The sequence below is a fragment of the Vipera ursinii genome, assembly GCF_947247035.1.
Source record: "Vipera ursinii genome assembly, chromosome: 7".
Classification (NCBI taxonomy): Eukaryota; Metazoa; Chordata; class Lepidosauria; order Squamata; family Viperidae; genus Vipera; species Vipera ursinii.
In genome coordinates this window covers 8,281,086-8,302,922 of record NC_139521.1, presented here as the reverse complement: position 1 = coordinate 8,302,922, position 21,837 = coordinate 8,281,086, and the positions used below count along the sequence as shown (strand labels likewise).

The window sequence follows — 21,837 nt, the reverse complement described above, 5'->3', positions numbered from 1 at the left end:
AGTACATTTTATTTTTAACACAACAAAACAAAACCCCTCCCAACCCCCTCCCCTCTTCCCAACCCTCCCCAACACCTCCCTCCCTCCCCCTCCCCCCCCCGACTTCCCAGAGCTAAATACAAGGTATAAAAGTAAAAAACAATCCTAGTCTACCATATGCAAACAACAATAAACTATTCAATCTATCGCACTTTAACTCTTATAAAATAAGTACAAGCCATATAAATATCCCATCAATACTTATTCAAATGCTAAGTGAAACTTTTTAGTCCCGTATTTATTCTGGATATAATCAATCCATTTTTTTCCACTCCACAATATATCTCTGTTGCGAATGGTCTTTCAAGTACGCTGAGATCTTTGCCATTTCTGCCAGGTTGGAAACTTTTAAAGTCCATTCTTCTATAGTTGGCAGTTCTTCCTTCTTCCAATATTGCCCTACTAAAAGTCTTGCTGCCGTAATTAAATTCAGCATCAACTTAGTGTCCACAACAGTAGTATCAGTAATAATGCCCAGTAAAAACAATTGCGGACAAAACTTTATCCTTCTCTTAAATATCTTTTGCATGTTCCACCAGATTTTAATCCAAAAAGCTTTAACCTTTTTACAGGTCCACCATATATGAAAATACGTTGCGTCTTCACCACCACACCTCCAACATTTAGGCTGGCAGTTCGGATACATACTTGCTAATTTTTTGGGATCTAAATGCCACCTATAAAACATTTTATAAAAATTCTCTCTTAAGTATACGTTTTATAGCTTTGTATGAATACATTTATCTGCAGGTATTACTGAAATGTGTTAATAAGTACTACGCACTATTTGGACATAGGTACAAGAAGGAATGTACATTAATTTCGGTTCCTAGTTTATGAACTGTCATTAAGATATCTTTTGGGAAGCCATTGCAGAAAGTCCTTGTTTAATGACCGCAGTTGGGACTGGCAGTTCATTCCATAAGCAAAGCAGTTGCTAAGGGAAACCGTGACTTTATGTTCTTCCCTCGATTTTCCTTTGCTTTACAGACCTGCTAAGGTCGTAAACATGAGGACTGGTCACAAAGTTACTTGTTCATCACCATCCTAACTGAACAGTCACCAACAATTCAGTCGCTAAGCGAGGACTGTCTGCACTTTTCTTCTTGGTTTTTCTACCATCCAGTTGTGTTTTATCCAGAAAAGTTAAATAACAAATAAAGTACATTTTGATTATTTCTTTTAAATACCTACCAAGCTTTTTTCCCCTCCAAACTTGAGTTAAATTGAAGCTTGTAAATTTATTAACATACAATACTTGAAGGGATTATAATTTCCTTTCACGTAATTGCTTATTTTTTTTTTAATTCCATTTATATCCCGCCCTTCTCCGAAGACTCAGGGCGGCTTACAAGCTTGAATTCCTGTATAAAATTAAGCGTTGCTTTCTTAGGCAGCAACCAAAAGGAACTACTAGATCCTTTTGACATCAAAAAGGCCACGTTGAGAGGCTGTGCTAGCCAAAATATTTTAAACAGCAAGGGCATTTATCGTAGGGTTAATTGTGTATCATGACAAGTAACAAGTTGGGAGGACAGCTCCAGAATTTTCATGCGATAAGGTAGTCCTTGACTCAGGATTGTAATTCAGCCAAAAAAAAAAAAAACCTGTTGCGAAGCAAGACGATTGTCGATTGTCAAGCGAGTTTTGCCCTCTTTCACAAGCTTTTCTTGCCACTGTTGTAAAGTGAATCGGCGCAGTTTTTAAGTGAGCCACGCGGTTGTTAAGTGGATCCGGCTTCCCCATTGGCTTTGCTTGCCAGAAGGCCCTGAAAGGGGGGTCATAGGAGCCTGGAAGGCTACAATGGTCATAAGATTCAAGGTACTAGTAATGGTATTCAAAGCCCTACATGGCAGGGGTCCGGAGTACCTGAGGGAACACCTGCTGCCGGCATCGACTTCCCTCCGCCCTGTGCGTTCCCACAGAGAGGGTCTCCTCAGGGTGCCACCGGTCAGAGAATGTCGACTGGTGGCCCCCAGGGGGAGAGCCTTCTCTGTGGGCGCCCCGGAGCTATGGAACCAGCTACCGGTTGAGCTCCGGACGGCGCCCGACCTTCGCTCCTTTCGCCGCGAGCTAAAAACATACTTTTTTGAACAAGCTGGCCTGGCCTGATGAGGGGATTGGGGGGGGTTGCTACTGTTTTTTATTAGGTTTAAATGATGTATTTTAGTATGTGGGCATTTATTTAATCTTGTTTTAACTTTTGTGATTTGTATTTTATTCTTGCCCTGTTCACCGCCCTGAGTCCTTCGGGAGAAGGGCGGTATAGAAATAGTATTAAATAAATAAAATAAATAAATAAATAAATAAATAGAAGCCAGTTGCCAAGCGTGATTGTGAGGATGCCGCCACCGTCGTGAGGATGGGAAACGGTCCTAAGTCACTTTTTCCAGTGCCGCTGTGATGGTTCCTAAACGACTGGTTGTAAGCCGAGGACGACCTGCGGTCAGTTTCCCATTTTGTATTTATGTCCCATCAGGCAACAAGACATCACGTTTGTAAAATAAACCTGGACTGTTATTTCTGTAGAAACCATGACGGATTTTCTTCCTCAATCATCTTCTGTTATTTACGCATAATAAACGGATCACGTGTCCTTGCAGGTTATCTTTAGCAATTGCATCTGGGTAATATCCTACTCTTAAAAACCGTCATAATGTCTTTCAGACATGGGCAAACCATAGAGAAATAAGGTCCTTACGTTGTGCTAAACTCCAGTGTGGTTTTGGCCGAGCCTTTGGTGTGAAACCCGGCCGACGTGGTTTGAGTTGTAACAGGGATAGTAGATAGCCGGCAGTCCCCATTTCTTTTAACCTGTACCCATTTTAAAAGCAGCTAATATAATCATTGAGGCCTTTGAACGATGGTGCTGGAGAAGACTCCTGCAAGTCCCTTGGACTGCAAGGCGTTCAAACCGGTCAGTCCTAGAGGAGATCAACCCTGACTGCTCTTTAGAAGGCCAGATCCTGAAGTGGAAACTCAAATCCTTTGGCCACCTAATGAGAAGGAAGGACTCACTGGAGAAGAGCCTAATGCTGGGAAAGGTGGAGGGCAAGAGAAGAAGGGGACGACAGAGAATGAGGTGGCTGGATGGAGTCACTGAAGCAGTAGGCGTGAGCTTAAAGGGACTCCAGAAGATGGTAGAGGACAGGAAGGCCTGGAGGAACGTTGTCCGTGGGGTCGTGATGGGTCGGACACGACTTCGCAACTAACAAAAACAATATAATCAAGTCTAACCATGATTTTCATTTTTTTAAAAAGATTTTTATCCCACTTTTTTCCCCCTAAAGTGTTCCCCCCCTCCCAATACTGCTTTCTCCTCCTGTTTTCCCCGCAACAACAATCCTGTAAGGTGGGCTGAGAGAGAAGGACTGGCTCCAAAGTCACCCAGCCAGGTTTGCATGCCTAAGATAGGACAAATCATAAAAGTTAAAACTAGAACTCGCAGCCTCCCGGCCTTTCGGCCAACGCATTATTTTTATTTTATTTTATTTTTATTACATTTATATTCCGCCCTTCTCCGAAGACTCAGGACGGCTTACAAGCTTAGCAGTAGCCTTCATTCTATGTATATGCCTGCTTGTTAGGGCTTTCACACACACCCCAAGCGGCATTATTACAAAGTCAGCTTAATTGCCCCCAACAATCTGGGTCCTCATTAACCTCTGTGCCAAAAGTGGCCTATTATTATGGTTGCTCACACAAATCATCCAGATCTTTAGATACGGCATTTTTGCCTACCTGTCGAGTTCTTCTTAATCAGCGGTCTTCAAACTCGGCCCTTTTATGACTTGTGGACTTCAACTCCCAGAATTCCTGTGCCTGGCTGAGGAATTCTGGGAGTTGAAGTCCGCAAGTCATAAAAGGGCCGAGTTTGAAGACCCCTGTCCTTAGTGGACTTGGGATAGGCAGATGTTGTTGCTTAATGAGATTAAACGTCGCAGGAAGGAAGCCATGATAGAATGTTGTGCAAGTGGAGAAGGAGTGTGTGTGTAGGGGTAATACCAACAATAGCTCTGTGGCTTCCAAGAGAGGAAGAAGCACATACCAGAGAGGTCCTCCCCCCAAAAAAAGACACTGCACAGCCCTGAACTGGAGGAGGAAATGTGGAAAAGATTCAGGATAGCCACATCCTAGAATCTCCCAGGGTATATTTATTAAGTCAGTTGTTAACAGCTGCAGTCTGTCAAGATTCTGTCTCTTTAAGTGTAAGCCGGGGTCCGAAGGCAAAAACACGGAGCCGCAAAACTCTTTCTCGTGCCCGCACACAAGGGGATGGGGAACTTGATTGAAGAGTTTAATTAAAAAGAAATAGAGGCTGCTGTGCATGAGTTCTCCCTCTCTTTCTCTCCTTCCCTCTCTTTCTCTCCCTCCCTCCCCCCCCCTCTCTCTCCCCCCTCTCTCCCTCTCTCCAATCTTCTGCTCACCTGGCAAGCTGGCGCTGTTCTCGGACAAGCTGACACACATTCTTATTGGGCTGGCTCTCCTGCCCTTGAGAGCTGCTGCTTTCTGCTGCTTCCTGTGGAGACGCAGCAAAGGCAGGAGGCCCACCCAGTAAGCTTGTCAGCTTCTCAGAGAACAACATTACACACACACACACACACACACACACACACACACACACAGAGAGAGAGAGAGAGAGAGAGAGAGAGAGAGAGAGAGAGAGGGAAAGCACAAGTGCCTGTCTCTGTCTCTGTCTCTCTGTCTCTCTCTCTCTCTGTCTCTCTCTCTCTCTCTCTCTCTCTCTCTCTCCTGGGAACCGCAGAAGAAGGCTGAAAGAGCCGCATGGAGCTGCGGGCTGCCGACCCATGGTGTAAGCAAATAAAGAACTGGACTTGTTTGGATCTCATTGTGTAGTCTTTGGGCTTGGGCTGGACATAAGCTGGGCCCAGTAAAGCCGGCTTTTGTAATGGATGGTTTTGGTCAAAGCTAATGGTGTTCAAAGGATGCCCTAGATACTTTGCGATTGCCCTCAAGGTGCCTATTGCTATTGCTACTGTCTTTGCTTTTATTATTATTATTAGGTCGCTCAAGAATTATAATTTTTTTTCAAAAACATTTCACAGCAACACGATATTTCACTTCCATCCTCCTGGCTTTGTCTTAGGCCAGTGATGGTGAACCTTTTAGAGACCGATTGCCCCAAACCGCCCTGCCCCGCTCCAGCTCCCCTGTCCCGCCCGCCGGCAGGGCCACCCATCTCCACGGCCCACTGCAGATCACCCAGGTGGCCCAGCAGCGCCATGGAGGCCACGCCCTCTGCCTGTGCCCCGCAGCATCTGCGCGCAATGGGACACGAGGGCGGAGTCTTGTCCCCACTGCTCGACTGCCATGTCCTTGGCTGTGCTGCTCCGCGTGGGCCGCGTCCGGCGGCGACTTCTCCGGGGGGGGGGCTGCTGGTGAGGGGGCTGTGGGGGGAGGCGGGGCTGGAGCGACGGCACGCATGTCCACAGTGAGGTCTCCGAGTGCCGCCTCTGGCACGCGTGCCATAGGTTTCGCCACCGCTGTCTTAGGCAAACAGGTCCAGAATGTGGAAAAAGTATGACTCCAGGGCCACACTGGCCTGCCCCGGCACAATTTTGCTTGTGTCTCATGCCCATTTGGTTAGGAAATGACTTGTTTTTTTTCTCTTTTTTTCTGCAGGAAATTTGGTGAGCGACCTCCACCGAAGCGGCTCACCAGGTAGGGTTTGGGTCTCGTGTTCAGGTCCTGACTGGGCCTCTCTTCCCCCAGCGGTGTGTGTTATAATATCAGTTGCCTCTCTGGAAAGGCGTAAGGCAATCATCGAGCTAGGCGAGCAGGCGGTCTGTTCTGTTGACTTCTCAGCTCAGTTTTGTCATCCTGTGCACATTCCTTGTGGGCAACTTTACCTGCATCCTCGTGGATCTGCTCTCATTACTCCTTGCTTTGATCCTTTGTGGAAAATGTGGAGACCCCAACATCTTCCTGCCTGTTACTACAAAGAGAAAAGGTTCCCTTCCCCAAGAAATACATAGGTGTGGAGGCCCCCCTCCCCCCCCGTTTTTAATATTACATCCCTCAACTTGTTCCCAGTCCAGGGAGACTGGTGGGAATCAACCTGATTGCTACTGGTGGTCCTTAACTGGCTGACAACTGTAATTGAGCCCAAAATTACGGTGGGGTGAGGTGGGGTGAAAAGGTGGTCATGAGAATTTGGAGCAAAGGGAACCCTAGCAGCGTTGGCAGGCCCCATAAGAGAGATGTAAAAGGTAAAGGTAAGGGTTCCCCCACACATGTGTGCTAGTCGTTTCCGACTCTAGGGGCCGGTGCTCATCTCCGTTTCAAAGCCGAAGAGCCAGCGCTTGTCTGAGGACGTCTCCGTGGTCATGTGGCTGGCATGACTAGACGCCAAAGGCGCACGGAACGCCGTTACCTTCCCACCGGAGTGGTCCCTATTTTTCTACTTGCATTTTTACGTGCTTTCGAACTGCTAGGTTGGCAGAAGCTGGGATGAGTAACAGGCGCTCGCTCTGTTACGCGGCACTCGGGATTCGACCCGCCAAACTGCCGACCTGATCGACAAGCTCAGCTGCATGCAATTCAGACCCGTAGAAATGTCAGCCTTTGGGGTGCCTTAAAAAAAATGCGTGCATAAATTGGGTTTCTGTGAACTTGATTGCCTTTGTTTTCCCATTCTCAGGGAAGCTATGAGGAACTACTTAAAGGAGCGCGGCGATCAAACAGTCCTAATACTTCATGCGAAAGTGGCTCAGAAATCCTACGGAAACGAAAAGAGGTAAGGATGGGCGTCTTGAATGGTGCGCTGCGCTTTTTTCTTTCTTTTTTTTCCCTGCAGTTGAAAATAAAAATAAATTACGCAGAGAGCAGCTTTCAACAACCATTTGCTATTTGGATGTCATGGATTGTTACTCCTAGAATTCCTGGCTTGGGAAGCTTTGCAGGGCAGGTTTTACATAAGGAGGGAATGGGATTGGAAAGAACGGTGCACATTTTCTGGATTTTGTGTTATAGGAATTTAAAATACGCCGTCTGGTTTTTGGGGGTTCTTTTTGACTTCTGAAGGATTGGTTGACAAACTCTAGTTTTTAAAAAAAAAATCCCGAAAAGTATCAATCAGTTCAAGGAGCCTTTAAGATTTTTGCAGCATAAAAGGTTGCTATGAATTATTTTAAAGGGTCTTTGTTACCTTCACGCCTTGTGTGGAGCGCCATCTAGTGACTATTTAAAGTAACTTAAGTTCTTAAAGAGCATACGTTTCGGTCATCCGAATAAATTACAACAAAATAGATTTTTTTAAAAACAGAGTGGGTGTATAGGCATCAGAATTTCATTTTTTAATGTATGCCAGTGTGTTCACAGAAAAAGGTGACAATAAAGGTCTTGGTCTCTTCTCTTCCTTTCTCTTCCTCTCCTCTCCTCTCCTCTCCTCTCCTCTCCTCTCCTCTCCTCTCCTCTCCTCTCCTCTTCTCTCCTTTCCTCTCCTCTCCTCTCCTCTCCTCTCCTCTCCTCTCCTCTCCTCTCCTCTCCTCTCCTCTCCTCTCCTCTCCTCTCCTCTTCTCTCCTCTCCTCTCCTCTCCTCTTTTCTCCTCTCCTCTCCTCTCCTCTCCTCTCCTCTCCTCTCCTCTCCTCTCCTCTCCTCTCCTCTCCTCTCCTCTCCTCTTTTCTCCTCTCCTCTCCTCTCCTCTCCTCTTCTCTTTTCTCCTCTCCTCTCCTCTCCTCTCCTCTCCTCTCCCCCTCCCATTCCATCCCATCCCATCCCATCCCATCCCATCCCATCCTCTTCGTCTTTTCTTGTTTCGTCTCGTCTCGTCTCCCTAAGCAAAACAGGGAAAGCTGCTTCAGTTGTAGTACTTTAGATTAAATTCTTCACTGACGTTCTTTCAGATTGTCCCCCCTCTCACATTTGTAGCTTAGAAATTTTATACATCGCAGGTATATAATAATAATCTAATTTTTCCAAAAGACAGCAGAAACCTTCTAGGGCACTAACGACATGTTCTAACTGTAACTTTTTGGTACGAGCCAGGAAACCTTTTAAAAATCTTTTTTTTTTTGAATTTCAGTTGTTTTTCAGTAAAGAAAGTTGGATATTTGGAGCTTAGCTTAGCTTTGGTGGCACCGCATTCAAAATTGGCTAGCGCTCTGACACGGCATTGCGGAACCGCGCCTACCTATAATGCTCTTCTGTGACTAGAATGAAACATCATTAAATATTTAATTTTTAAAATAACACGTTTCTACCCTTGGAGACCTAGTTGGTAAAGATTCATGCCGAGTGAAAGGCACTTTGCGTTAATTCCAAGCCTGCCACAAGAAAAAAAATCTTTTCATTTATTAGAGAAGCCAGTAGAAATAACAAACAAAAGAAAAACCTGCATCTGATTGGTTTTGGGGGCAAAACTAGGATTTGAAGAAGTAAGTAAGTATATTTCTGACTTTGGGAGTCCATTTTCCATTCCCACCCCCTTTCTGGATTTAAATAGCTCGGCTACAAAAGCGAGCTAGCGGTTAAGGCACCAGGCTAGAAACCGTCAGATCACGAGTTCTAATCCCGCTTTAGGCATGAACGCCAACTGAGCGGCTGAGCCAGTCATTTTCTCCTCCTCCAACCCACCTCGCAGGGTGGTTGTCGGTGGGGAAAATAGGAGGAAGGAACATTAGGTGTGTTCACTACCTTGAGTTACTGTTATTATTATTTTTTTTAAAAAAATCTTTAAAAATATTTTTTAAAATCTTTTTTAAAAAATTCTCCCTTGCTCAGATTATGTATAGTTTTTTTTTCTCCTTTTCGTTGAAAAATGGCATTTTTGCACAAGAGACCGATGACCTGGTCCTTAACAGGGAAATACCTTGTTCCAGGCAAACCTAACATTCATCTCTTTTCTTTCAGATTTTTTTGCCCTCCTCCCTGTGTCTATCTGATGGGGAGCGGATGGAAGAAAAAAAAAGAGCAGATGGAACGAGACGGCTGCTCGGAGCAGGAATCTCAGCCATGCGCCTTTATCGGGATCGGAAATAGCGACCAAGAGATGCAGCAGTTAAACCTGGAAGGAAAGGTGCGTTGAACGCGACGTAGAGTTCGCGGAACCCATTTCCTGATAGGTCACGGCGAGTGTGAGTCATAAATCGATTCCGGACGTGCCTGCTCTCAATTTGGACCTTCTCTGTGCGTTCGTAGTCGCTGAGGGTCTTTTGGCTTTTATTCTGCTTTTATGCAAAAATTATTATTATTATTATTATTATTATTATTATTATTATTATTATTATTATTATTATTATTGATGATGATGATGATGATGATGATGATAATGATAATGATAAAGTTGGAATGGACTTTGGAGGTTATCTAGTCCAACCCCCTGTTCAGGCCGGAAACCGTATACCATTTCAGACAAATGGCTGTCCAGTCTCTTCTTAGAAACCTCCAGCATTCACCACTTCTGGAGGCAGGTTGTTCCACTGGTTGATTGTTCTCACTGTCAGGAAGTTTCTCCTTAGTTCTAGGTTGCTTCTCTCCTTGGTTAGTTTCCATCCGTTGCTTCTTGTCCTGCCTTCAGGTGCTTTGGAGAACAGCTTGACTCCCTCTTCTTCAGGGCAGCCCCTGAGATATTGGAAGACTGCTATCATGTCACCCCTCGCCCTTCTCTTCATTAAAATGGACATACCCAATTCCAGCAACCGTTCCTCATACAAGATGTGTCTCATAGTTTTGCTTTTTTTAATCTTGTTTTCATACTCCTTTTGTGACTACAACTGTACCGGCATCTCAATCTTTAAGCAAAGCGGTTGCTAAGTAAAAAATCACACGACCACAACTGCGCTTACGATTTTACTTCGGCTTTTCCGAAGTAGGATCGCAATAGCACTTAGACTTATATACCGCTTCACAGTGCTTTCACAGTCCTCTGTAAGCGGTTTACAGAGTCAGCCTCTTCCGGGTCCTCATTTTACCGGCCTCGGAAGGATGGAAGGCTGAGTCAAACCTCTGAGCCAGTGACAATCGAACTGCCGGCAGTCGGCAGAATTAGCCTGCAATGCTGCGTTCTAACCACTGCACCACAGTTGGGAGAGCCCAAACAGCAGGGAACATTTCAAAGCTCGACTCACAAGGAAGCTTTTTTTGCCCTCTGGATGCTCACCTCGTCATGGAGATAATTAGGAAGAAGAGAATTAACGTTTGTCTTTACATTGCAGAGGAAAGAATTAGAGTAGAGCACAAAGGCACACAGTAGGCAACGCACATCCAAGGAATGAAGCTGCGCCAGGCGTTTTCCTGGCAGGATCCCTGCGAACTACTTATGGGCAAACAAAAGTGTTACCGTGCAACTGATTAGGGTCTTGTCGGTGTCAGGCAAAGTTTATCAGCCAGGGTGTGTGTGTGTGTGTTTCTAATCAGCTAATTAAGGTTACAGAGCCGAGCTTGTCAACTTTCAGTTGGCACTTCTCTTTACAAATACTTGATGCTGCTCTAGCTCATTTATTTTCTGCTTGCGGAGTTGGGAGCACACGTGTACTTGCAGTTCTCACCACGCTGTTAACTTTTTCTGAAATGCAATAAACTGGAGCCCTACACCGTGTGAATTTTTGAATTTGTCGTAACTTTGCAATACTGTGCTACTAAAAAATTCCTGATTAGTACATCTAGGCGTGGTCACCCTTAACAGTGCTTCATCGGAAAACGCTACATTACTGTCTCTTTTTATCCACAGAACTATTGCACAGCTAAAACTTTGTACATATCAGACTCTGACAAGCGAAAGCACTTCATGTTATCCGTGAAAATGTTCTATGGCAATAGCGACGATATCGGTGTTTTCCTCAGTAAACGGATCAAAGTCATCTCCAAGCCTTCGAAAAAGAAACAATCACTCAAAAACGCAGACTGTAAGTATTGGCAAGCGAGCTTCATTGACCGTGGTCGATATTACTGTGGTGTGAGTTTGTGAGTTTTCCATTCATCTCTTAAGAATGTGGCCTTCGGTCCCATTATAAAACAACTCCCAGTTATTACAACAAAGGGAGTATTTGATTCTGCCTCCTAACAATTTCAGTAGTGTGTGTGTGTGTGTGAGAGAGAGAGAGGCGGGCAACAATTGTATGCGTTCCATTTTTGAGATTATCTGATTAAAAAGGTAACGATATTTTGAAGCAGGTTTGTCCAACCTTAGCAACATTTTAAGGCCTGTGGGCTTTTCCCCGGCTAGTACAGGGAATTCTGGGTGTTGGAAGTCTAGGTTTTAAAGTTGTCGAGCTTGGACACCCCTGTTTTAACGCATACTTCAAGTGCAGACTCTCAAAATGTAATAATAAATAATAAATATAATAATAAATGTAATAATAAAAGATAAAACAGCTAAAAGGATACCATTCCAGACTAGTTTATTCTATTTTTATGTATTTATTTATTGACTGTGACTTGGAAAGGAGATTCCCTTTTAAAAAAACAGACAACCCAAGCCAAAGAAAAAATGCACATTTTCTGCTGGCCCTGTTAAAAAGAGCTGGAGGAAACTTGCATTTTTCAGATTAGCAGAAGTGCTGACTTTTATTGCCGGCGCATCTTTCCTATCTAAGGCTAAGGCTGTTATATTAAAAGCTCTTTTTTGTTTTTTTTTCCTCCTACACAGTATGCATTGCATCAGGGACAAAAGTAGCACTGTTTAATAGACTCCGGTCCCAAACAGTTAGCACCAGATACTTGCACGTAGAAGGAGGGAACTTCCATGCCAGCTCACAACAATGGGGAGCATTTTACATTCATCTCTGTGAGTAAAACCGAGAACCCCCTTGCGTCTTTTGTTTTGAATCTTTCCTGAGTTGGGGGAAAACGGTAGCATTGTGCTACCTCTTGGAATGGATTCAAGTTTGCCTGGCATGCTGATGATACTTCTCTTTCCTCCGCAGTGGACGATGATGAATCCGAAGGAGAGGAATTCACAGTCCGAGACGGCTACATCCATTATGGCCAGACGGTCAAACTCGTTTGTTCGGTTACCGGCATGGCGCTCCCAAGATTGGTACGTTTTGCATTTTCAGTATATCCTCTCCCTTCGTTTTTCTGAAGGTGTCAGAGAGAGACTGGCCGAGCCGGAGGGAGGAGTCAAGCAGGGAATTAGTCTGGAATCTTTACGTAGGCAGAAGAGGGCAAGGTCTAAACCCCTCTGAATGCTACTATACCTTATCTCAGGGGTCCCCAACCCCCAGTCTGTGGACCAGTACTGGGCCACGGCATGCCAGCATCCGGTCCGCACAAACAAGCAAAGCCCCATCCGTGGGATGCAGGCAGCACACAAAACCACGCACACGGAAAAACCTCTCTCCGCAGAATCGGTCCCTGGTGCCCAAAAGTTTGGGGGCCTCATTGTTAGAGGATTTGGAATAGGGCGTTTGAGGGATAATGCTATGCTGCCCACTCTGGAACATCATCCCTCCTGAGATTAGTTTGGACCCTACCCTGCTGGTTTTCCATAAAGCCTTGAAAACTTGGTTATGTGACTCCATCACCTGTGGATTTTATTTTTCGTTGTTCATTGTATACAACAGGAATCCCCAACCTTTCTGAGTTGGTGCTCCAGGGCAGGAGGTGTGTAGGCGCCTTGACACCTGCACAAGCGCAAATGGGGCAGTGTGTGCACGAATGGGCCACAATTGCATGCACAACGGAAATGGGGCCACGAGTGCCCATGGGACACTCGGGCGCCGCTAGTGCCCATCTGATGCTAGCGCAAGTAGGAGTGTGTGCTCGTGGCGATGTGCCCATGTGATGCTAGTGCTAGTGAGGGGAGTGTGCACTTGCAGTGAGGCTAGCGGCTGCAAGATACTAGCAGCATCACTAACTCTGGCACGATGCTGTGACGCTAGCGCGCACTCCCCCCCTACTCGAACTAGCACCTCACGTGGGGGCTAACCACCGCACGGGCGCTAGCGGGCTTGTTTGCACATGCATGGGGGAATCGTGCCACAGCCAGTGTTGAATGGGCGCTACCTGTTTACGCAGGCATGCGAGCACTAACGCACCACGGGTGTGCGCAACTCCGTTTGTACGTGCGCTAGCCCCGCCCGGGTGTGGGTGGCTTGTTTGCACCTGTGCGCAGAAATTTTTATTCTGCCTTTCCCTGCGGGCCACCCAACAGGAAAGACTGGGGACCTCAGTCGTACAGGATTTTCTGCCTTGTTCTCAACGGTCTTAGCAAGAAATGGTCAGAGAGAGGCAGGCCCATAATTATTTTGCACAGACAGGTTAAGCGATGGGATTTTAAAAGGGGAACTGTTCTTTGTTGGGCTGCTCTGGATGCATTGAAGAGGGCCCAGTTTGTAGGGGGTGTTCTGTTCCAGCCTACGACCGGCCCTGTTTGTGTGTCAGGGACAACCCCTTTTTCCTTTTTACAGTCAATAGGCTGGAAAAACCCAACCCAAATTTATTTTTTATTATTATTATTATTATTATTATTATTATTATTATTATTATTATTATTATTATTATTATTATTATTTATTGAATTTGTATACCGCCCTTCTCCCGAAGTACTCAGGGCGGTGAACAGGGCACATATAAATAGAAAATACAAAAATTAAAAGAGAATTAAATAATCGCCCAGATAAAACAATAACAATATAAAACCCGTTAAAAACCCTAACATCCCCCATCAGGCCAGGCCAGCTTGTCCAAATAAATGGGTCTTCAGACCGTGCCGGAAGGAGCGAAGGTCCGGTGCCGTCCGGAGCTCAACCGGCAGCTGGTTCCATAGAGCCGGAGCACCCACAGAGAAGGCCCTCACCCTGGGGGCCGCCAGCTGACATTCTCTGACCGGAGGCACCCTGAGGAGGCCCTCTCTGTGGGAACGCACAGGGCGGAGGGAAGTTGACGCCGGCAGCAGGTGGTCCCCGAGGTACTCCGGACCCATGCCATGTAGGGACTTAAAGACCATTACCAGAACCTTGAATCTCACCCGGAAGACAACTGGTAACCAATGCAGCTCGCGGAGCAAAGGTGTAACATGGGAGTACCGGGAAACTCCCAAGACAACTCTCGCGGCCGCATTCTGTACCAGTTGGAGCCTCCGAGTGGTCTTCAAGGGAAGCCCCATGTAAAGAGCATTGCAGTAGTCCAGCCGAGAGGTCACGAGCGCATGAGTGACCGTATATAGGGCATCCCGGTCCAGATAGGGCCGCAACTGGCGCACCAGGCGAACCTGGGCGAAAGTTTACAGGTCAAACAAAAAAGCAACAGAATATTTCCGTCAATAAATGAATCAAAATATCAAACAAGAGTCAACAAACAAGAGTTAAACAGAAGTATCAAGAACAGACCAGGATTCCCTTAGAATGTCTCCAAACAGTTGTCTTCAGCAACCAGCCCCACCCACTCCTTCCCCTTTTATTATCAGTCCCAAGGCGTGGCTTCTCACTGCCTTCTCCTCCTCTCACTGAGTTGCCTCATTGATTTTCTCTGCTCTGCTCTGCTGGATTGCCTTCTGCTTCTAGCATCTCTGAACAGATTACCGTGACTCCTCTGAGTCCGACACCTCCTCACACAGCTGAGCCTTATGAGGAACACGATTGGAGGGGCCAGGCTGAGAGTCCTGCAGTGCATCAGAGCCTCCCTCTGACACCAAAGGCTCTCCAAACCCCTCCTCCTCCTCAGATTCCTCGGACTCAGCTGCTGGGAGCATAGACTGACAATCACAACAGGGGGCTGGACTCATCGCAAGAATCCTCTGTCTACTTTCTCAGGCACCACAGAGTCTTGCAAAGCATATCTCCCTCATCTTGCGAGACCCTAATAACCATGTAGCATCCAGCTTTCAGGAAACATAAGCGTCATTTTTTCTCTTAACTGTTGCTTATTTCATTTGCGAATATCATCGGAATGAGCATAAAAAAATTAGAAGAAACCGTTTCTAAATAAAGAGGCTTTGGAGCTGTGTAAAATGACAAAACAATTACACTGGTGTAAATCTCTATATTGGAACATTTTAATTTGAAAGCTGAATTGCGCCTTCTCTTTTGCTAGTGTCACTCCATGCATCTCATCCTCCTTAGGCATCTCATCCTCCCTGAAGTAAGGAGTCCTGGATGTTGTAGATTTTAGTTCTCCCGTGTTCCTACTTCAGCATTTGATCTTTTTGCAGTGGACAAAACAATCTTGATCTTCCTACCAGGACTGCAAATACCATCCTCTTAAAAGCTTTACGTGCTAATTTCGATGAAATTAATTTGGAAAACTAGCGCTCTTTTAACTTTCCCTAACAGTGCATCTAGTTATAAGCTGCAGCAACCACACTTCCTAGAACAGGGGTCTTCAAACTTGGCCCTTTTATGACTTGTGGACTTCAACTCCCAGAATTCCTCAGCCAGGCACGCGTGCTTGGCTGAGGAATTCTGGGAGTTAAAGTCCTCAAGTCATAAAAGGTGCCAAGTTTGAAGACCCCTGTCCTAGAAGCCCTGTGGCTCAGTGGCTTAATGATGCTGCTCCAGCGGTTTGAGTGCCGGTGCTGCACTCCGTGGCTGGGTAAGTTCCCGTCACTTGCCTCAGCTTCTGCCCACCTTGCAGTTTAAAGCATGTTCTATGCGAGTAGATAAATAGGTATCAATTCAGTAGGAAAACGAATTGGTGCTCTGTGCAGGCAGTCGGATTCCTGCTGGTTGTGAACTTTCCCAGTTGTGATGTCCATTTGAGAGATGCCTTCGAGGGAAAAGGGGGTGGGGGTGGGGCTTGAATGATACGGCAAGAAGACCTGGTGGTCTGTCTGTCTGGTGCGGAGCCAGCCTGCCCTTCTGTGGCGTATCTTGGGAAGCGCGCAAGCATGTACCTATCAGAGTTGGCAAAGAGGCAGCCAAGCTACTATTCTGCAATAGCATTGTAGTTCATGTGTAATGTAACATTGTCTATGCAATAATAATAATAATAATAATAATAATAATAATAATAATAATAATAATAATAATAACAAACAACAACAATAAAAATAAATAATAAATAATAAAAAACTTTGCAAAATACATCAAGAAATTGCAGCTTCCTGCAATGACTCCAGCAAAGCTACAAAAAACTGCGCTACTCGGAACATCTTACATTTTAAGGAGATACCTGGCTGATACCTAGGATGCTGGCAGCAACCTGTGTCAACCATTAGTGCCAGTCAATTTGAGTGTTCAGTTGACTGAGTTTCATGTTTAATGAATAAAAGTTATATATAATAATAATTCAATTGCAAAAGGCAGCCTTACTAGGAACTGCTTCCATCCTGCGACGATATCTGTAATACCTTCAATTCAAACATCCACATCCGCCTATCCCAGGTCCTTGGTAAGGACTCGATAGGTAGACAAAAATGCCAAATCCAGTCTGAACATCTGGCTGACTGTGTGATGATCAATACTAATAAAGATGACGATGATGTGTTTGAATATTAGTAGCTCAGATTTGATAGTTGGGCTATTGGTTTGGATCTCCGAGCTTGGCGACTTGGCTGCAAACATTTCGTCTCCCTTCGGTGGGGACATCTTCATGTGCCCCCCGAATGGAGACGAAACGTTTGCAGCCAAATCGCCAAGCTCGGAGATCAAACCAACAGCCCATAATAATAAATAACAACCACACTTCCTCAGCAACGGGTTTGAAATCCATTGCCCAACTTGATAATGCATGAGGCGATAGCCATCCGAAGTGATACATTCATGATATTTGGTGGTTTTAAAAAAACAAAACACAACTTTCTAAATATTGAACTGTGTTTATTGACAGATAATACGGAAAGTGGACAAACAAACCGCTTTGCTAGATGCAGATGATCCAGTGTCCCAGCTCCATAAGTGTGCGTTCTACCTTAAAGATACTGAACGAATGTACTTGTGCCTTTCCCAAGAGCGGATTATCCAATTTCAAGTAAGTTGTTTGACGTACTAGTGTAGTGCGTGTTGTTGTCGATCTTTGGAGAGTGGGCATGTCTAAAAACTGGCAACAGGAGGACCACCGCACCTACTCCAGCCTTTTGATAACTGTTCTGTACCAGCCTGCTACCGGCTCTGCAGAAAAGGCAGGGACAACCCCTTTTACAATAAGGCAAGAGGCTGGAATTACGCCTGCCAAATTTATTACTACAAAAACAAACAAGACACGAACCAAGAAACCAGAGCTTTAAGAAACACGAACTATCCAAGCGGTTGCCTTCAGCAAACCAGCCCTCCCCACACATTCCCCTTATATAGAGTTCAGGGCGTGGCTTCTCTCTGCCTCCTTCCGAGAAGCCCCATTGCCTTCCTCTGTCTACTCCTAATTGACTGCCTCCTGCGTCGGGCGTCCTTGAACAGGGCCAGCTGTGGGTCATCTTCATCCACGCTGTCAGGCTCACACAGCTGGGTCTCCGTGGTGACCAAGTGGGAGGAGCCTGGCTGAGGGCTATCATCAGCAAGGTCTTCAACACCCCCCTCCTCCTCTGAGTCGTCCGACCCAACTGCCGAACCCACAGGCTGACCCTGAATCACAACAATAACTCCTCCTCTTGGAATGGCTTGGCCTTGCAATAAGGGTTGATATTTGCAACCCTGTGTAGCACTGCCTGTTTTATTTGCAGTTGTTTCCTGCCGTACATTTTAGCACTGCAGTTGAAACTGCAAGTTGGGCAAAGGGTAGGCTTGGAAAAGAAGCTGTAGGGTTTTGATAGGGAGAGATGGGACCACCAAGGGAATCTGTTCAGAACAAGGCAAGTCTGAACAGAATATGGTCTGCGTTTTGGGCCCGATATTCTATTGAAAGCTTCTGTTGTTGCACAAGCTATTATTTAAGTGTCTGGCAATTGTTTTTTTTAAAGGCCACTCCATGCCCCAAAGAACCAAATAAAGAGATGATTAACGATGGAGCTTCATGGACAATCATTAGCACAGATAAAGCAGAATATACATTTTATGAGGGTATGGGACCCGTCCATGCTCCCGTGACACCCGTGCCTGTGGTAGAAAGTCTTCAGGTAAGCCAGAATTTTCTTTCTGCTTCGACACAGTATATAACAAGAGATTACAGAGAAGGAGCCATTTATTTGCTTGGTTGGTTTGTTGGTTGTCACCGGCATTTTGAAAAGATTGACTGGCGCTTCCATCTTTAGGAACTCGGAAATATACCTAAGGAGAGCCCAAACTATGACATGGCGTTTGCATTTGCTGAACATAATTTTACTTGGGTGTTGCAGGCATTCCAGTCATAGAAACAAATAGCCTTATTTCTTCTTTCAAAGATATAACGGTGACCTAGGGGTGAAGGATGGACAGGGAAGAGATGCTGGCTAGGGGACCATCAGATAAGAGAGGGCTTAGCCTGCAGCTCTATAATGGGCAGAGAAAGAGACCGAGAAAGGAAATCTCAACTACTCGAGCTGTAAAAGAGAGAGGAGGAGATTTGTACTATCAGACTTACCAGATTCTATTAGTGTAAAAGTTAAAAAGGTAAAGGGAGTCCCTGCGGATTTTCACTCCGCTAGTCGTTGCCGACCCTTGGGAGTGGTTCAAAGCCATTGAGTCAGCGTGGTCGGAAGACATTTCCGCAGTCGTGCCCAGCGCAATGTCGCAAAGCGCCATTACCTTCCCACCTGAAGTGGTGGCTGTTTTTATCTACTCGCATTTGCGTGCTTTCGAACTGCTAGGTTAGCAGGAGCTGAGGCGAGGACGGGAGCTCACCCCATCGCGTGGTGCTGGGGTCTCGAACCCGGGCTGCCCCTTTTCCAGCCGACAAGCTCAGCGTCTTAACCACCCTCTGTTAATGTGGCCTTACAAAAAAGCACAGTTAGGCTCGCCTGTCTGGCTCTACCTGGGAAGGCTGATAAAAGCCGATAGCCTTCTTCCATATTCAATTGGTAAGGATGAAAGTTTCCCTTCTGAAGATTCAGCTGTTTTCCCCCCCCTCCATTCGTCCTCACCCACAAAGCTCCCTTAATTCAAATAAGGTTCCCGCCGAATCACTGCATTCTTCTGCTTGTCTCCCATGGTATACATAGCCTATCACCTTTCCTTTTATCTTCACAAGCTCAACGGTGGTGGAGATGTAGCGATGCTGGAACTAACCGGGCAGAACTTCACTCCAAATTTGCGTGTCTGGTTTGGGGATGTGGAAGCTGAAACGATGTACAGGTGTTGTATAAGCTTGGCAACGTTACCGTAACTCTTTTTGACGCCTGGGTGGGACCCTGTAAAGGGAAGACGTTCATCACTCATTCATTCCTCTAAGTGAAATGATAAATTTACATGAATTTGCATACAGGCAGTCCTCGGCCTATGACCGTAATAGAGCCCGGGATTATGGGAGTAAGTCGTGTTGGTCATTGAGCAAGTTTTTGCACTGAATTTTGCAGCCTTTTTTTTTTAAAAAAAATTCAGCACTCATTCAACAAACGCCATAGCGGTTAAGCAAACCCATTGCTGGAAGTAAACGCCAGTTTTCAACAAGGAACCTAAATCTCTGTCTTGTTACCCAAGGGTGCCCCAACCCCCTGGTCCGTGGACCGGTACCGGGCCACGGCATGCCAGCAACCGGTCTGCACAAACAAGGAAAGCCCCATCCGCGGGATGCAGGCGTAGCACACAAAACCACGCCCCCTCCGGTCCGCGGAAAAACCTGTCTCCATGGAACCGGTCCCCAGCGGACGCTGCAAATAGCTGTAAACGCAGGCCGGTTGCTAAGCACCCAAAATCTGATCATGTGACCACAAGAGGAAGGCGGCCATCCATCAGAACTTCAAATATAGGTTATACGTAGCCTTGGGGAGCTACTTTGAGTAGCTGCTAAGCGATTGGTTTTAAGTTGAGGACTACTTACATTTGCAAAAAAAAAAAAGGCTACCTGAGATAATTTCCGATTTAGGAAACCTACTTTGTGATTATTTGAATGAGCTTCCCCATTGTTTTTATTGAGAGCCTTGTGGGGCTTCCAGAAAGGGGCAGAGGCATGTTGGGCATAGCACTCAGCTGCCCAGCTTTCTCCACACTTATCTAATTAGTTCAGATAACATTGTGTGTGGCGACAGCTACTGAGATTGGTAATCCATACTTTGACCAGGAGTAGGCAAGCTTGGCTCTTTTATGACTCGTGGACTTCAACTCCCAGAATTCCTGAGCCAGCCACGCTGAGGGGAAAGGGAGAGGTTTCCAAGCTGAGCCGTGCTGGCTCAGGAATTCTGGGAGTTGAAGTCCACAAGTCATAAAAAGAGCCCAGGTTGACTACCCCTGACCTAGACAGTTCAGTTGGGGGACTCTTGATGTCTTAACTTTTGTGGCAGTGAGGCTTTTCATTCCGGCCTACCTCCTTTCAGCAAAATGTAGGGCAACCGTGCAAAATAATTCTTCCTTTTTTGCATCGCTAGAGCTTCTAAATAAAACTGTGTGTTTACAAAGAGGCCCTAATGCCGCCGTAGTTAGAATGCAGTATTTGCAGGCTGACTCTGCCCCACATCCTGGAGTTCGATCCTGACGGGGCTCAAGCTTGACTCAGCCTTCCACCCTTCCGTGGTTGGTCAAATGAGGATCCAGATTGTTGGGGGCGGGGGGCAATATGTGGACTCCGTAAAACGCCCAGAGAATGCTGCAAATAATATATGTATAAGCGATACATAAGGCTAAGAGCTGTTACTAAGTACTCAAACGCTGCAATTCATGCCAGCGGGGAATTTTTATTATTATTATTTTCTTGCGGTTGAATTTGAAAAGTTACGGCACGCGATGTCAGTGCTGCAAACATTGACATATTGTTGCACTTACAATATAAGAGACAGCCTGTTACTTTAATTGCTTCATTTGTGGGGGGGAGAGATGAGAAGATGAGAAAAGCCTGCGTACAGAATGGGAAGTGAAACCTCATATGTAAAACTAATTGGTTAATGTGATTTATGACGAGTAGATAAGGGCGGGGATTGTGTGTGTGTTATGATGGGTTTGGGGGCAGGAGATTTCAGATTCTAGCATCCCTCCATGAGTGCCAATGTTTTGTTTCATTACTAAGACTTTTTAGATAAATAATATGCCTGCAATTTGTTTGATTTGTCTCACTCATTCACGACACGCGGTTTGTTAGTGACTTCTTCCGCTTCTTCCTAGATGCGCCGAGAGCATGTTGTGTGTTGTCCCGGATATCTCGGCATTCCGGGAAGGATGGCGGTGGGTCCGCCAGCCCGTCCAGGTTCCAGTCACGTTAGTGCGCAACGACGGCATCATTTACTCCACCAGCCTTACCTTCACCTACACCCCAGAGCCTGGCCCTCGGCCGCACTGCAGCGCAGCCGGGGCCATCCTCCGAGCCAACTCAAGCCTCTTGGCCTCCAGCGAATCGAACACAAACAGCGAGGGAAGTTACACAAACGTCAGCACAAACCCCACCAGCGTCACGTCGTCAGCAGCCACTGTGGTTTCCTAACCACTGCTCTTTGTGTGGAACTTCTTAAAAAAGAAAACTTTTTAAGTGCTTCAAACAATGAAAACTGAACTTTTTGTGGTTTCACGAGGGGGAAAGAAAAAGGAAAAAAGAAAAAAAACCCTCCTTGCCGCCGTATGAATTTTTATCACCTACAAGTGCTGACCTTAAATCGAAGCCACAATAAAAAGTGAAATGCGTTGGGGGACAGCAGCCCTTTACGGAAAATCTATTTTTAGTTGTCTCTTTAAAAAATGGACACGTAACTACAGTGGCTGGGATTCAACTCGATCTAGTAAACATGGACAAAACATGGTTTCTATGGACCAAGGAACACTTTAGTAGAGTAAAGGTACATTTTCACCATGCCTTTTGTATCACAACATATAGTATGCTTTTGTTACCAAATAGTTTATATATTA

The 21,837-nt window shown here is 45.8% G+C and overlaps 1 protein-coding gene across 4 annotated transcripts in view; it reads left to right on the top strand.

Moving 5' to 3' along the window:
* Nucleotides 1–21,837, top strand: part of RBPJ (recombination signal binding protein for immunoglobulin kappa J region) — a 55,257-nt gene that overhangs the window by 18,381 nt on the left and 15,039 nt on the right. For 3 of the 4 annotated variants that reach the window (XR_014493085.1, XR_014493086.1, XR_014493087.1), the window contains exons 2-11: nucleotides 5,683–5,721; nucleotides 6,701–6,796; nucleotides 8,912–9,077; nucleotides 10,731–10,905; nucleotides 11,649–11,786; nucleotides 11,926–12,038; nucleotides 16,769–16,909; nucleotides 17,835–17,990; nucleotides 19,040–19,143; nucleotides 21,103–21,767. Coding sequence is in view for 1 of the 4 variants with exons in the window: in XM_083367917.1 (XP_083224043.1) it covers nucleotides 5,683–5,721; nucleotides 6,701–6,796; nucleotides 8,912–9,077; nucleotides 10,731–10,905; nucleotides 11,649–11,786; nucleotides 11,926–12,038; nucleotides 16,769–16,909; nucleotides 17,835–17,990; nucleotides 19,040–19,143; nucleotides 21,103–21,418 (1,444 nt within the window). In the remaining 3 variants the exon portion in view is untranslated. Of the gene's footprint in view, nucleotides 1–5,682; nucleotides 5,722–6,700; nucleotides 6,797–8,911; nucleotides 9,078–10,730; nucleotides 10,906–11,648; nucleotides 11,787–11,925; nucleotides 12,039–16,768; nucleotides 16,910–17,834; nucleotides 17,991–19,039; nucleotides 19,144–21,102 lie in introns of all 4 variants that reach the window. The other variant, XM_083367917.1, reaches the window with a different exon arrangement.